The sequence below is a fragment of the Diceros bicornis genome, chromosome 15 (assembly GCF_020826845.1).
Source record: "Diceros bicornis minor isolate mBicDic1 chromosome 15, mDicBic1.mat.cur, whole genome shotgun sequence".
NCBI classification, from domain to species: domain Eukaryota; kingdom Metazoa; phylum Chordata; class Mammalia; order Perissodactyla; family Rhinocerotidae; genus Diceros; species Diceros bicornis.
The window spans coordinates 38749018-38766025 of NC_080754.1; the positions used below are offsets into that span (position 1 = coordinate 38749018).

Consider the following 17008-nt stretch of genomic DNA (forward strand, 5'->3'; position numbering starts at 1 on the left):
CGCGCACTCAACCACTAAGCCATGGGGCCAGCCCCTGGGTGATCTTTCTAAAGAGAAACCTCATTCCATCATTCCTCTGCTTAAAATCCTTTGATGAGAATTTACTAATTTTAAAATAAAATCCCAAGTCCTAACCACAGTTTACAAAGCAATTCAGGACAGTCCCTGCCTGTCTCTCAAATTTCAGCTCCATGATTCACCTTTATTCTTGTCCTATGAGACAAGCACACTTAAACACTTGCAAATCTCCAGATGTACCACGTTTTACCTCAAATTCTTTGTATATATAGTTCACTCTGTTTAGAATAGGCCTATCTGCTATTTTTCCTTGATTCCTTTAGGCTCTTTAAGATTTAGTTCAGACATTTCCTCCTCTAGGAAATCGTTCCAAATTCCCCAGTCTGTTTCAGATATATACTTTTATTGGTACTCTTCTGACTATATATATTCAGACACCAACTCATTCTAACTTATTCAAAGAAGATAATTATTGTAAAGGTACTGGGGTGTTTCAAAGATCCAAGCAAAGGAACGCAGGTAATAAGCCTTAAGAGCTACAATGAGGGACTCAAATGCCATCAGGATTTTCTCTCCATGTTGTCCGTCTTCCCAGTGTCTTGAATCCTCTCCTTGCATCTTCTCTCTTTTCCATGCATCTTGTCTATTCTCCTCTTTGTGTGTCTGCTTCATCCTTCTCCTCTCTTTACATTAACTTCTTTTTGTTATTTCAATACATATGATGGAAAAGTCGCTGTCAGGTCCTGAACCTTGTACCTTATATAATCCAGAGACCTGATGAGAGACTTACTCGTGTTTCTCAAGCACAATTCTAAAATCTCCTGGAAAGGCCACTGACTGGTCCCGCTTAGGCCAGTTGCCCACCCTGAGTCAATCAGGTGGAGTCGGGAGGCAGGGCCACCCTTTCACATGGCTGCTCCTGTTGTAATCATGTGGATTAAGAGTGTACGGATATAGAAGTGGCAATTATCCTACATGGGGTTCAAAGCAGATAATCCTAAAGGTGGCCACTTTTACTTGCTTAGAGCCCTATAAATAGTTATTATCAGAACTTTTCTGGCCCTCTGTCTTTTTTTTTTTTTTTGTGAGGGAGATCAGCCCTGAGCTAACATCTGTGGCCAATCCTCCTCTTTTTGCTGAGGAAGATCGGCCCTGGGCTAACATCCATGCCCATCTTCCTCCACTTTATATGGGACGCCGCCACAGCATGGCTTGACAAGTGGTGCATCGGTGCACGCCGGGGGTCCAAACCCCGGGCCGCCACAGCGGAGTGCACACACTTAACCAGTACGCCACTGGGCCGGCCCCCTGCCTCTCTTATAAGAGCTCCTTTAGGGCAAGATCTGTGCCTTTCATCTACATAGCTAATGACCAAACAAGGAAACATATAATTAATAAACTAATTAATTAACTCCTCAAAATACGAGGGACTGAAACAAATGAAAAGGCTTATATGATAAAATGAGAAAGAGCATAAATTAGGAGGTAAGAGACTTTGGTGGTGGTCTAGGTTCTGCCACTAACCTCAGGCCAGGTACTTAATTTTTCTATACTTCAATTTCCTTCCTCCTTCATCAACAGAAACTTTTACAATAGCCCTACATATCTCAAGAAACTACTGTGAGCTTCAAGTGAGATAGTATCTGTGAAAGCACCTTGAAATAACAAAAATCTCCATACAAATATAAGGTAGAATTATTATTACAGTAATCACAAATGTGCAAACAAGGAATTTAAGAAATAGCATACCCTCCTGATCAGTGGGAGTTAACAACCACTGAAGGTAGAAAATAATAAGAATACAATTACAATGAATGCCAGCATAACTCAAAATAAAGTGGAAATTTTCAAATATCAAAAGCCTTTAAAGATATAAATCTTTTTTGTGTGTGTGTGTGTGTGTGTGAGGAAGACGAGCCCTGAGCTAACATCTGATGCCAATCCTCCTTTTTTTGCTGAGGAAGATTGGCCATGGGCTAACATCCGTGCCCATCTTCCTCTACCTTATATGGGATGCTGCCACAGCATGGCCTGACAAGCAGTGCGTCAGTGTGCACCCGGAATCCGAACCTGTGAACCCCGGGCCGCCGCAGCGGAGCGCGTGCTCTTAACTGCTTGCACCACCGGGCCGGCCCCTAAAGATATAAATCTTGAAATACAAAATTTTTTAAAAATCATATGCTTTTCCCAAGGGAAAAATAGATTTTCATTTATTATAGTTTATGTATCATCATGTGTAGTTAAAGCTCAACATAAACCAAAATGCATACACTGAGAGAGAAGGCACTTTTGGCTTTAAGATTTCATTTTTTCTAATTTACTTGGTAAATTAAAGTATTCCTGGCTTATGGAGATATTACTTTATATATGATTAAAAACCTTATGACTAATGTATTTTAAAATGGAAATAAGAGAAGTAGTCTTTATCAAAGAATTATTCAATACATGATAAGGATCAATGAGATAATATGTGTGAAGATACATTCTAAATGATAATGTACTACGTGATGGGAGACTACTGGATGCGGCAGTCTTTATCAGCAAAGGTCCAGACGCTTAATACCAGACAGGAAGGACAGCTTGGAGCGTCTTAAAAGAGAGCTGACAGGGATATTCTTGACTGGATAAAAACCATTTGAAAATTATAAAGACCAATGGCATCATATTACTGTTTGATTTTTTTTTTTTGGTGTCTCTATACTGTATAAAGTGAAGAAAGACAAAATGGTTCTAAGGATAATTCCTGCTGTTTCCCCAAGAACGTTCACAGATTTTTCTAAAAATATATCTTGATATATATATATGGTGATGGACAAAAATGTACAACCCAAAATTTTACAATGTTATAAACTATTAAAACATCAATAAAAAATATATATATATATCTTGGTGTAATTTTAGTGTTCTCCTTTTGATGAAGCTGGAAAGGTTTAGGCATTTTTGCTGAAGACAACAGGCTGGAATGATGTTTCCTACAAAGGCTCTGGACACACAGCTGGCTAGAATCTAGAGTAGGGGATGAGTCTTGAACAAGGGTAAGTTGTAGGATGAGTTAGAAAAACTAAGTAATAACCAACGATTAAGAAATGCCCACATTAACTTAATTTTTAGGTTATCTTTTTTTGATCTAAAAAGTATAATCAGTTGGAAATAATGGTAATTCTCTCCCAGTTAGCACACCAATAGGAAGCTTGTATATCTGAATCCCAAGGTAACAGCGAACATGGGTAGGCTGCACACCCTACCTGAAGGGTCACCAGTGTGTGCCAGGCAAGCCCATACCAGTGGAGTGCCAGGAAAGATTCAAGGATGAGAGTCATAGGTTAGATATTTAGCTAATGCGAGAATTGGCTGCGTGATTCTTGAGACTCATTTAAACATTAGCCCAATTTGCTGTTATTTATACATAACTAAAATATTAGTTGAAATCGATCAATTGTATTTTTCCCCCTTTTAACTTACCTGTAAGATTCTTTGCAAGATTGATGGAAGAGCGATAAATGCTGCCATGCTGTTCAGAACTTGCATGGTCAAAGATTTCAGAGCTGTTATAATAAAATGTTAATATTAAGGTTAGTTTAAAACAAGAGTTTTTGGTTTTTCCTATAAGTCAGTGGAAAATAGTAGATTTATATTAAACTTAGAAACTTCCTAGAAACTTAGCTAACCAAGGCCAGACTGATAAAGTTAACTGCTGATAAGTTGCAAAGCTACTATTATTCAAGACAAATGATATAACTGGTGCCACAGAAAAAATTGAACCTGAAGGATGAGATCAACACTACAATATGATTTCATTAAGAAAAATAATGAGAATATGATACTGGGAAGAAGTATCAATTTTTAGAGATAAAAACTGGGTGATGGTATATGCAGACTTTGATGAACTTACCTTCAGAATGCAGATGAGGAGCAGCTGAACTAGACAGCTTCTGAGGGGCCATCATTGCCTCTAATAATGGAAACCAGAGTGCCTATAATACAGAGGAAACCAAAGAAAAACCAAAGTGTTCTGTTGTTTTTAAGAATAACTAACATCAGCATAGTGTTTTACAAGTTGAAATGTACTTCTCACACACATTTGTTGGTAAAATTAAAAAAGAATAGATGGACTACTTGACTGGCAAGAGAAAAGACAATAAAAAGCAGGGACCATAGCAGAAAGATAGCTTTACCATGCACCTTTGGAAAATAAGGAAGCTGAAGTTCAGCAAATCTAGACCCTGGAACTGCAATCTTCTGTGTCTCAGGAGAGGGTAGGTTCAAAGGAGCTTCCTGCTGGGTTCTTATATACTCCGGTACAAATGCATCACCAACAAAGTCTAAATAGCCCTATGTACTGCAGAAGAGAATAGAGAACCCCCCTAACAATAATCCCCCCCCATTCTCTTCAGCTATGTCAAGCAAGATAAATAAATAAAGGTTACCCAAACTTTTCCTATATCGAGCATTATTTTGTATTTCCTTAGTCATCACAGACCAAGAAGTAGAAGTTAACATTATTTCAATGAACATTTCCAACTACATCATGAGATAAATTAACAGATCTATCATTCATTTATTCCTATTATGTTGGGCACTGTATTAAATGCTTTACATATATTTCTCATTTCAATCTCATAATAACTTTATACAGTAAGCATTATCTTCACTTGAGATAAGAAATTGAAGTTTAGAGAAGTTAATAATTTGCCAAAGATCATACTGTCAGCAAACTGTTTGACTCCAAATTCTGTGCTCTTCCTAAGTCTTAGGAAAAGTCTTTATCATCAATAAACAGAAAAATACACTTTAAAATTTCAAACACGTTTTCTTGTTGGATAATGATTTAAAAGATCCTCCCAGTATCTCGGGAGGAACCTATCCCAGAGAACATCCAGGAGGCATAAGGAGAAGTCAGCATTGACAGGGCAGGACAAGAGTGGTTGTTTGCAGCAGAGGGCGTGTTCTGTCCCCACCACCCGACACTGTAGAACTCGCCTGGCGATGGAGACATGGGAGACCCTTGAGGCCAAGGGGACAGGCCAAGGGTCCAGCGACTTTCCCACTGGGTGACCTCTGACTGAAGAGCTCTACTAGGGAGCCCTTATCTGTCCCCATTTGAGGTTTTCTAAGGCCAGAATTTTATACTGCTGACTTTTTATGTACTTCTTCAAGATCTTAAGATACTGGCTGTAACTATGTTCTATACTGACAACGCTTTATTTTATTGAAATTTTAATTTACTTTATCCAGTACTCACGAACTTTTAATCTTGTATTTTATTCTTAGAAAGCTTCACTTAGCTTACCTTTTAGTTGCCTATTTTAACTTGTTTTTACAACCACATCACTTATTTCTGTGTACTTTATGGTCTTTTAATTTAGCTATATATGGCATACCTAATTTTTACCTTTTGGTTTTCATATTTATTATGTTTAGAAATTTGATTTTAAAATTTTCTTATTTAATCTGGAATTACACTTTATTCTTGATTTATAAATGGCAGACTAGGGGAAACATGGTTGCAGAGGTAACAGCCATAGGATGCATTCACACTTTAAATAGAAGAGTTATTCTTCTTTAATTAAACATCCACATTAACCCTAAATATATGGTAAACACTTTTTAAATATTTTCTCTCTTGCTCTTTAATATTGGTTCTTAAAATTTTAACTTGGATAATTCTAAAAACCCATAGGCTAAAATAACCATTCATGATAACAACAATCCTAAACCCTGAGAGCAACACGATTAAATCTGAATTACTTTCTGTTATATAATAAATGGCTTTCTTTTCAGGGAATTATATGCCTAACAAGGCTACATTATTTGTTGTATGTAATCACTGGACCCTGGGGCAGCAGCATAAATAGACAGATACACAAAGGCAGGACAGGTAGAGATTCTACTGGGGAAAGGACTGACAACCCAGCTTCCTGTGGTCTAACTTGAAGGAAATACTCCATAATATTAAATCTTCTGATGAAACTTTTGAAAAGAGATATTATACACAGTTCATTGTGAAGCTTTTGGATACTTCAAATTTTCTAGTTAGTTTAGGGTCTGCGGCAATAGCTCTTGTTCTCACTCTCTCCAAAACAAAACAAAAACGAAGAGAAACAAAGCAAACAACCATTAAAATCTCCTAAACTTAATGTGTGGTATTATATAAAATCAGTCTAGCATTTTCACAAAAATAGTATTCACATAAAAACTATCATTCAAATATTTTTTGGTGGTTACGAAACTTGTTCAGAAATGAAGCAGAAACCAGTTGTTGGGGGGCAGGTGGAAGTAGAGAGTGGTGGAAGGTGGGAGGTGGGAGGGGGCAGGTGGCAGGTGGGAGGTGGGAGGTATGTGTGTGTGTCTAAGAGAGGGACAAACAGATAGACTTCTCTTATTTGCAGTCAGTAAATGGTGTAATAATCTTAGAGAAGTGAAAATTTCAAAGGATAGAAAGAAGTCTAACATCTAATATCTTTATTAAGACAATTTCCAACTCAGACATATTTTTTTTGACAAAAAAAGATAGAATAAATTTTCCTTTTGTCACATCAAAGACAGTGTTATTCGTATGAGTTCAAATACAGTCAGAATAATCCCTAGAGTTCTGGAGGCATGGATTTTATACCTAATCCTACCATTAATATATGTGAATCTGGACATATTTCAGCTTATGTGAACCTAAACAGCTCTATTTATAAAATATAACTGTCATTTTTTCTTAAATTTTCCAAGACAAGAAGAAAGAGTATCAAATAGAGTATCAAATAATAGAGAGGAGATGGAAAGGTTGAAAAATAAAAAAGACTTGGTATTAAATATGTATAAACATAGTTTTAACAATTCTACTCTTCAGTGTTTTTCTATCAAAATATAACCATGTCCAAATATAGCCAGCTAACCTAAAGATGAACAAAAATAAAATCTTAGGAATAGAAAAATCATGGCAAAAGGATTGGCTTAAAGTCCATCATCTGCTTAAATAAAGATTAAACAACTATGGGAATTATGGATACAGAAAAGAATGTGTTATTAACCTTAATGAGGTGAAATAACATAACATTAAAATTAAGAGGAATGGAGGAGAGAGGTTGGAGCAAGCAGGAGCTCGTGAAACTTTTCTTATTGGGTTGGCATCATAGATATTATAAAACTGAAATGTGATTATAAACATAATTCTAATCTATTATAATTATTCAGAGTTTTTCTTAACTTCAGTGAGATTTATTATAATGAGATAGTATGGTGAAGAAATATTTATTTGAAATTCAGAAATTCTTCAGTTTTACATAAGCTTCCTAAATGAGATTAAATACTATATTTATTTTTAAAAGCAAGCATTATTTGATCCAATTTTTCTAAAATTATGTCAACCTAGGCAGATAAACATCTAAAGTGATATTCACAAAATGATAATGATGGTTATTTCTGGATGATAGGATGGATACAGGGTAATTTTTTAAAAACATCCTTCTGTGTAACTTTCTGTATTGCAGGATTTTAAAAAAGGATAGGATGTATCATTTTACACAAAAAAAGTTTGTTTAATAAAGAAAAAATCGCATCTACTATGTAAATGTGTTTGTTACATATAATTTACGTTCTAAAGGGTTTTCAAAATTTATGACCTTAAAAAATCCTTGACAAAAACGTGAAGGAGAAATTTACCCATCTCATAAGAACAGAAGACATACCAAGTTTATTATTTTCACTGTAACATGTATAGCTAAAACTATATATAAAAAATTTACCCTGCTTCTCATTTCAGAAACCCAGGCAGTGGAAGAGACCAGGTGGTAGCAAGTTGGAGGCCAGAGCCTGGAGGGGTAGGCACAGATACGGCCATATCACGCTGCCAACTTTCCTTCTTAAAACTACTGCAGAATTTAGTAAGTCACATCTCGCCCCCTTAGTTTCTGCTCCACGGCTCTAACTCCCACCTGCACCAGGTGCTCCACTACTTACACCTCCTTCAGTTTTGCGCTCTCCCTTTTTGCAGTCTGGAATCTGTTACAGCAGTGGTTCCAACCTTGGCTGCACAGCAGAATCATCTGGGAAACTTGAAAACATACTGATGACTGCGTCCCAGCCCCAGAGACTTGAATTTAATTGACCTGGGGTGCAGTCTGAGTGTAGGGATTTTTCAAAGCTCCCCAGGTGACTCTAATGTGCAGCCAAGGTTGAGAACTACTATATCATAGGCTTCTTTGACCTTTTTCCAGCCCTCTCTGTATCCCTTGAGGGTTTTCCTCAGGTTCTTCATGCTCACTTTCATCCACAGGGAATAGAAGGGATGATAAATGATGACACATCCACAGCACCACTACACAGAATACACAAAATCTCAGTCCAAAGAGAACAAGGACATCTAGTCTTCACACACCTAACTTTTGCAGCACAGCCAAATCTAAGAATATAAAGCCTTTTGTGAGAACAAAGAAGACAGCACTCCTATAATAACTTTAGGAGTCTTATACTCCTGGAAGCAATAAACAGTGATTCAAGTCCAGCTGAATTAAACTCAGGTAGCTGAGAGGGCAGTGGAAACAGTATTAATTCCTAGCTTCAGACCAGAACAGACTTAAACGCGTAAGTAGTCATTCTCCTACCTCTCGCTGCTGCTGGTTCAAATTATGTGAATTTCTCTGGCAAAGGGCAATTGTCTCTACCATGGTATCTTCAACATCCTTCAATGAGGAATCCTCTTTGGTATCTAGATTCAGAAAAATTGTTAACATCACTTAAGGATATATTACTGATAATCTCAGAGCTTCTGCAAAAAATTAAACCATTTTTTTCTTTGCATAGCCTTAGTTTTCTATTATAGAATCATCTGTAAGACCTGATACAGAGGTTTAGTAGTTAAAAAACAGATAATTCTGTGCAAAGGGGTATTCCATATAAAAGTTGGACATTCAAAGCACATCGTACTTAGCATTTTAATCTTCTTTAGCTAGGCAAAATCCTCAATCATCTGTTTGTGGATTAGTTAATAGAGAGATTATCTTTCACGTTTCTCGCTCTACCATTTCTTCCTCCACCTATTTCTTAAATGTAGGTAATTCCTCTAAGATATCATCTGTGGCCATTTGCATTTTCCAATAATTTCAGTCACTCTTGTGGTTTCGACTCTCACGTCCTTGCTAATAATTTTCGAGTACACACTTCCGGCCCTTAGTGCTTTCATAATCTGCAGGTTGAATTTTCGACAGACTCTAGGACTCTATCTCCACGTGGATGTCCTCTAACCACCTTAAAATTTATATGTGCAAAACCCACCTCATTTTTCTCACTTCAAATCTGTTCCTCCCCTACATTTCCAAACTAAGTTAATGGAACCATCATCTTTAAGTCAATCAGTTTATAAATCTTCATCATCTTTGATGCTTCCCTCTCCTTCACCCACACATTCAAATAAATTGCCAATTTTGTTGATTCTACGTCCATACTCTCGTACGCCCACTACTTTTACCCTGGTGGAGCTCTTCATCACCTCATTTGCACTGCAACAGCCTCTTAATTAAACTTCTTACTTCTGAATCTTGCTTCCTTCATTCTCTTTTATACTGTCACTAGAGTTTTCCTAAGCACAAGTCCAAACACGTCTGTCCCATCCACAAGACCATCACACACTTCTAATTTTCAAAAACAATGTAAGTAAACCTCTGACTCTAAGTAAACATGGTAAACATTGTGGCTCATCTTCTCACCCTGTGCCCTTGCATTACCAGATTATTTCTTACTCTCTGAAGTTACCAGCCAGGCACTTTCATGTTCATGTTCTCAGCCTAGAGGCCTTTCCTTGCTTTTACCTATCAAACTCCTATTCATCATTCCAGTCTTACCTCAGAGGTCACGTCTTCCACAAAAGTATCTCTGATTCATCAGTTACAAACAGTTCCCCACTTTTCCACATCCTTTGCCACTCTCACTGTACCTCTTTTATAATACTTGATACTACCAGCATTAGAAGTTTTTATTTATGTATCTATCTCCCTCATGAGACTGTAGTTCTTTGGGTGAGGACTATGTTTTAGCCATCTATGCATAAACCATAGGAATTAGCACATTGTCTTGCAAATAGCAAATCCTCCAAAATTCTTATGCATACTGAAAAAATTGAATCTGAAAGTAAATGGTAGACATGAGACTATTACTGAGAAATTTATCCTCATTGGAATTCAAAGAGCTGGCTTCTCTAGACATACTACCTGCAAATCATTGTAGTGATTTTGGGGAAACATTCTTCTTATTTTTCCCTCAATCTTTCATGTCTACAAAAATTATTCTTATAACAAAAAGAAAAATATCATAAATGCAACAAACCTAACATAGTCAATTGACTGAACATATACTGACAGTACAAAAATAATAATTAAATGTTTTAGCTGGGCTAAATATGGAAAAGTCAATCACATGTTTACTGAGGTTCCACAAAGATTCAGTATAATACCTATCCCCTACGACCTAACCATCAAAAAATATAGATAAATAAGTAATCTCCAGAGAATTAGGGTAAATGTGTTTAGGGATATGTGTGAGCCAAGGGGTCCAAGAAACATGCTGGTGTGTTAGAGAGGTAGGACAATCTAAAAATCACTCATCAAGTGATTCTCTGAACTTTGGGAGGGCTATTTTGAAAAATGTCAAGTAATATGAAGACAAATAATCCAATTCAAAAGTGGGCAAAGGACTTGAACAGACATTTCTCCAAAGACGACATAAAAATGACCAATAAGAACATGAAAATGATGCTCAACATCACTAATCATTAGGGAAACGCAAATCGAAACCACTTCACACCCATTAGGATGGCTATTATCAAGAAAACAGACGGTAAGTGTTGGTGAGGATGTGGAGAAACTGGAACCCTTGTGCACTGCTGATGGGAATGTAAAATGATACAGCTGCTATGGAAAACAATATGATGGTTTCTCAAAAAATTAAAAATAGAATTACCATTTAATCCAGCAATTCCACTTCTGAGTATACACCCAGAAGAAATAAAAGCAGGGTCTTGAAAAGATACTTGTACACCCATGTTCATAGCAGTATTATTCACAAGAGTCAAAAGATGGAAGCAACCCAAGTGCCCATCAGCAGATGAATGGACAAACAAAATGCAGTATATACATAAAAGGGAATATTATTCAGCCTTAAAAAGGAATGAAATTCTGAAACGTGCTACAACACAGATAAATCTTGAAGACATTATGCTAAAGCAATAAATCAGACACAAAAGACCAAATATTATATGACTCCACATATATGAGGTAATTAGAGTAAGTAGTCAAATTCACAGAGTCAGAAAGTGGAATGGTGGGTGCCAGGGACTGAGGGGGCAGGAGGCAATGAGGAATGATTGTCTAATTGGTACAGAGTTTCAGTTTGGGAAGTTGAAAATGTTCTGGAGATGGATGGTGGTGGTGATTGCACAACAATGTAAAGGTACTTAAGCCATTGAACTGTACACTTAAAAATGGTTAAAATGGTAAATTTTATGTTATGTATTCTTTACCACAATTAAAAAATATATATATATTAAATTTTAAGGAAAATAATGAGAATTATACATCTATCCATGACAAAGCCATTCAAGATCCTAAACTGTCAATTTTTACTGCTTTGTGCTAAAATTATATAAATTCAGTACAGAAACACTGGCTATTATTTACTGATTAGAAGTTCTGATTTGCTGTTGCTCAGCATATTATAGTAATTTTTAGGACATTAGTTATGCACCTCATTTACATATCACCAAAACAGTACAGAAATATAACCAAAAAAATAATACCAGTGAAAAGTGCTTAATTTTCTGTACACTGAACTCCACTGCCAATTTGCATCACAAAGTCACAACGGCTTATATGATTTCCTATTAAGAGCCCTTGAAACTGAACTAAAATTAAGATTGATGTTAGATAAAAGGTAATTATGCAGATCAATGTGATTATTACTTAATAAATGCAGTTTATTAGACAACATCTTTTACAACATGGGGTCCACTGGAGAAAAAGTTGTAAATTACACTCAAGAACTTACTTTCTTCTTGATGTGTTATCTCTTGTAGTTTGCTTTGTAGTCTCTAGGAGGTAAAAAGAATGCAGGGGGTAAAAGGAACACTTTGTATTTCTAATCCACCAAATATTTAAATTAACATATTTTAAAGAAAAATCCTCAAGAAACAATAAGGTTATTAAGAATGATTTCTTACTGTCAATCAGAAGAGAATTCTTGTGTATATAGAAAGCAGAGCTAGCAGTATTGGAAGGGACCCAAAATATCATGTATCACTTATTCTGCCCCACTTCTGCTTCTGTTGTACCACCACATAGTCATTATTGACATTCTTTAGGCACAGTAATGAGGATTAGGATTTATCTATGTATTGGATAAGGGAATAAAATTTATACTGGGTTATGAGAAAAATGGGTGGGTGGGAATAAAAAAGGACATACAAGTCTATCCCCATAGCATAGGGGACAGTCTTGAATGTGACATCTCCTAAATATGCAGAAATAGTGTCCACTGTTCTACTGAATTCTAGACCCTTAGATATCCTTAACTGATATTCCAAAGGCTTCTTAATATACATTGAAACTGACCTTAATACATCCCTTTTACCCAAAATTTGCTCCTTTTCTTGAGGTCACTTATAGGCCAATGTTAAGCCAAAAATCATAGAATCATCATTAACCATTCTCTCTCATTCACCCCACACCATATTCAAATGATCAATAGTTCTCAAATCTACCTCTTCTCACTCCACTGCCACTGCCACACCCAGCTCAAGCCCTCACTGATTCACATCTGTACTACTCAACAGCCTCGCAGGTGCTCTCTCTGCTTCCAGTTTTACTTCCTCCTTCTCTGCATATCCACCACCCCACCCCAGATTCTCCTACAGTGATCAGAGTAGTCTTTATGAAACATTATGTCAGTTCTTTGCTTTAAAACCCTTAGTTGATCCTGTGTGACAACAGAATCAGTCCCAATTCTTTAGCATGTCCTATAAAATCTTTCCAAATCTGGACCTAGCCTTTGTTTCTAACCCGACCTGCGTATTGATAGTTCAGCTCTAGTAAAGCTACTGGCTGCTCTTCTAGCAGTTCATATTTCTTTGTGTTCCCACACCTTTGCAAATGATGGTCTTATTCCCTAAAAAGATCTCTTGCTTCCCTTTCCTCCATCTATGCCAGGAATACCTTTATATATCCTTTAAAACTAGGTTCATGCTATCAACTAATAAATTACAAGGAAAAAAGAGATATAGGGGTAAGTCACTTGCAGATTAAAAGAGGTTAAGAGCCTACACAAAGCCTCTGTAGAGTATTCTTCCTGGCCTGTTTTACAATTATATGGCTAGAAAAAAACTAGAAGCCAATATGGAGCACTTTTTGATATAAAAAGGACATCTCTAATCTATTCCTAGCTAGATGACAATATTTAAAAAACAGATGTAATACTTCACACCCATTAGGATGGCTACTATCAAGAAAACAGAAAATAACAAGTGTTGGTGAGGATGTGGAGAAACTGAAGCCCTTGTGCTCTGCTGGTGGGAATGCAAAATGGTGCAGCTACTATGGAAAACAGTACGGCAGTTCCTCAAAAATTAAAAATAGAATTACAATTTAATCCAGCAATTCTATTTCTGGATATATACCCAGAAGAAACGAAAGCAAGGTCTTGAAAAGATATTTGTACACCCATGTTCATAGCAGCATTATTCACAATAGTCAAAAGGTGGAAGTAACCCAAGTGTCCATCAACAGATGAATGGATAAACAAATGCAATATAATACATAAAATGGAATATCATTCAGCTTTAAAAAGGAATGAAATTCTGACATGTGCTAAACATGGATAAATCTTGAAGATATTATACTAAGTATAATAAGCTAGACAAAAAAAAACAAACACTGTATGATTCCAAGAATATGATGTACATAGAGTAATCAAATTCAAAGAGTCAGAAAGTAGAATGGTGGTTGCCAGGGGCTGGGGCAGGGAGGGAGGAATGGGGAGTAATTGTCTGATGGGTATAGAGTTTAAGTTTAGGAAGTTGAAAAAGTTCTGGAGATGGATAGTGGTGATGATTGCACAACAATGTGAATATACTTAATGCCACTAAAATGGTAAATTTTATGTTATGTATATTTTACAACAATTAAAAAAATGGAAAAAACTTTTTTTTTGAAAAATTGATAGAATACCAACTGTTGGTGAGAATTGAAGCAACTCTCAGCAACTCATCCCACACTATTGGTGGGATGCAAAATGGTATAACCACTTTGGAAAGAGGTCTGATAATTTCTTATAAAAGTAAACCTATACGTATGCTGTGACTCAACAATTCCACTCCTTGGTATTGACTCCAGGGAAATAAAAACATTTGTGTACAAGAGCGATCATAGCAGCTTTATTCATAACAGCCAAAAACTAGAAATAGCCCAGGTGTCAATCAACATGAGAATGGATAACTGCAGTATGTTCATACAATTAAATACAACTCAGCAATAAAAGGAACAAATTACTGATACATGAAATAAGAGAGGTAAATCTCAGAAACGTTATGCTGAATGAAAGCAGAATTATACAGTAGTACCTGTCGTATGATTCCATTAATATGAGTGAATAGAACAGGCAAAACTAACTCACAGTGAAAAAAATCAGAAGAGTGGTTATCTCTGTGGGGATGGGAGAGGGAACAGACTGTGAAAGAATGTAAGAGAACTTTCGGGGGTGAAGGTAACGTTCTGTCTTGTTAGGGACGAGGGCTACATAGCTGTACGCACTTGTCAAATTCATTAAATGGTACACTTAAGACTTGCGCATTTTGTTGTATGTAAATTTTACCTTAAAAGAACCACAAAGAAATACTGAACTCTAGTCAATGACACGCATGATAAAAATATTTAGAGGTAAAATGTACTAGTGTCTGCAACTTACTTTGAAACATAAGAAATTAAGATGGACTGATGAAAACTTACACAGTGTTATATGTCAATCATATCTCAATTAAAAAAAGATGGACTGATGAATGGATAGAAGGACAGATAGAAACATGACAAAGCAAATATAGAAAATGTTACCTTTAGCATTATTAAGAAGGCACCATGAATATCTCCTTTCTTTTCTAATAGATAAGCAGTGACTTCATGAAGTTGATACTTCTGGGTAATCTAGGAAAGAAGAAAAGATAAAGATTTTTGTTCACAAATCTTGTTTGTGGAGTAGGAAGATCCTATTAAGGATGAAAATACAGCATGATAATAAATAAAGAATTCATACCTTTGTAGTATGCTACTTTACAGTATAATATGCAAGTATTTTACTTTCTAGTTTGATAGTGGCCCATTTGGCAGTTCTAATTGGACAATGTTCATTCATTTTTTTTCACTGATTTATTTAAAAAATTGTTATGCATCTGAATGAGGTCTACTGGAGAAAAAGTAACACATATACATAAATAGTAATAATATAAACCAGAAATTGTTAAGTGTAATTATACCGAAAATATTTAGAACAAAATGACAAAACACTCCATATCAACTTGTGGGATCTTAATAAAAATTAATAAACTAAGAGTTTCTAATAAGTGAAAAAGAAATACCAATTAAGCTAAGAAGATAAAAGAAAGAAAATAAATACAGGAAGGAAACAATAGAGAAACAATAAAGAAGTTTAACAAATCCAAAGTTAGTCTCTGAAAAAACTAATAAAGTAGAATAAAACTTTCTTAGTAGTAAGAAAAAAGAGAGGCACAAATAACATATTAACAGGTTAAAAGATTAAAGGAGAAAAACATGTGATCATCAATAAATGCAGATAAAGTATTTGATAAAATGCAGCACCCAGTCTTGACAAAAACAAACACAAACATGAATAGGAATGGAACTTTCTTAATTTAATAAAAATTATCTTTTAAAATTCTATAATAAACACCATATTTAATGTAAAATGTTAGACACATTCCTTTGTAAATCAGGAACAAGGCAAGTATGCATACTATCACTGCTTCTATTCAATAATATCCTCGAGTTCCTAGACATCTGATAAGAGAAAGAAAAAAGTATATGACTGGAAAGGAAAAAAACCAAAACTACTATTATTCTTAGAAAATATCATTGCCATAAAAGAATCTAGAAACTATTTGAATGAAAAAAGAATTCAGCCTGGTCGCTAGATACAAAACAATGTACAAAAATTATTAACAGATAGCAGCAGAAATCAATAAAAAAATTTTTTCAAAAAATTTCCTTTCACAACGTTAACAAAAGGTATAAGTTTCTAGGAACAAATTTAAGAAAATATGTGCAAGAACCTCATATAAAATATTACATAAAAGTTATAAAACCTCACCAAACAGCATAGCAGCCATTTTGAAAAGATAACCATGTTTCTGAATATGAAGACTCATCTTATGGTATAAGATGTTAATCCTCCCTGAATTAATCTATAAATTCACAGTATTTTTTCAACAAAATCCCAGAAGAATTTTTTTAAAGGAACCGGACAATGTGATTCCTAAATTGATGTGGAATACTAAGAGGCCAAGAGCAGCCAAAGAATTTTAAAGAAAAAGAATGAGGAGGAAAGACTCTTCTTTCAAATAATAAGCCTTATTATAAAGCTATATTAATTAAAACACGTGGTATGGGTATAAGGAAAGACAAATAACTAAGGGAACAGAACAGAACCCACAAACAGACCCACATATATCTGGGAGTTTGGTATGCAGCAGTGTGGCATCATAAATCAGTGAGGAAAAGACAATAAAATGCCACATGGACCATTAGCTATCCATGTGGGAAAAAATATACAAATCTCGCTCTTGATCTGTTTATAAAAATAAATTCCAGATGAATTAAAACCCTAAATGTAAAAAGATAAACTACAGAACTCATATAAGAGGATATCTTTTATGCCATCAAAGTAGGAAAGGATGTAAGACTCACACAAAAAAGTTTAAATCTTAAAGGAAAAGACTGATAAATTAAAA

General features: G+C 35.4%; 1 protein-coding gene across 1 annotated transcript in view; it reads right to left on the reverse strand.

Annotated features, from left to right (window-relative positions):
* VPS8 (VPS8 subunit of CORVET complex) overlaps nt 1-17008 on the reverse strand; it is a 257252-nt gene that overhangs the window by 60939 nt on the left and 179305 nt on the right. The window contains exons 37-41 of the mRNA XM_058556181.1: nt 15099-15188; nt 12046-12088; nt 8613-8716; nt 3911-3992; nt 3481-3563 (exon numbers count right to left, since the gene is read on the reverse strand). Of these exons, the coding sequence (XP_058412164.1) occupies nt 3481-3563; nt 3911-3992; nt 8613-8716; nt 12046-12088; nt 15099-15188 (402 nt within the window). The remainder of the gene's footprint in view (nt 1-3480; nt 3564-3910; nt 3993-8612; nt 8717-12045; nt 12089-15098; nt 15189-17008) is intronic.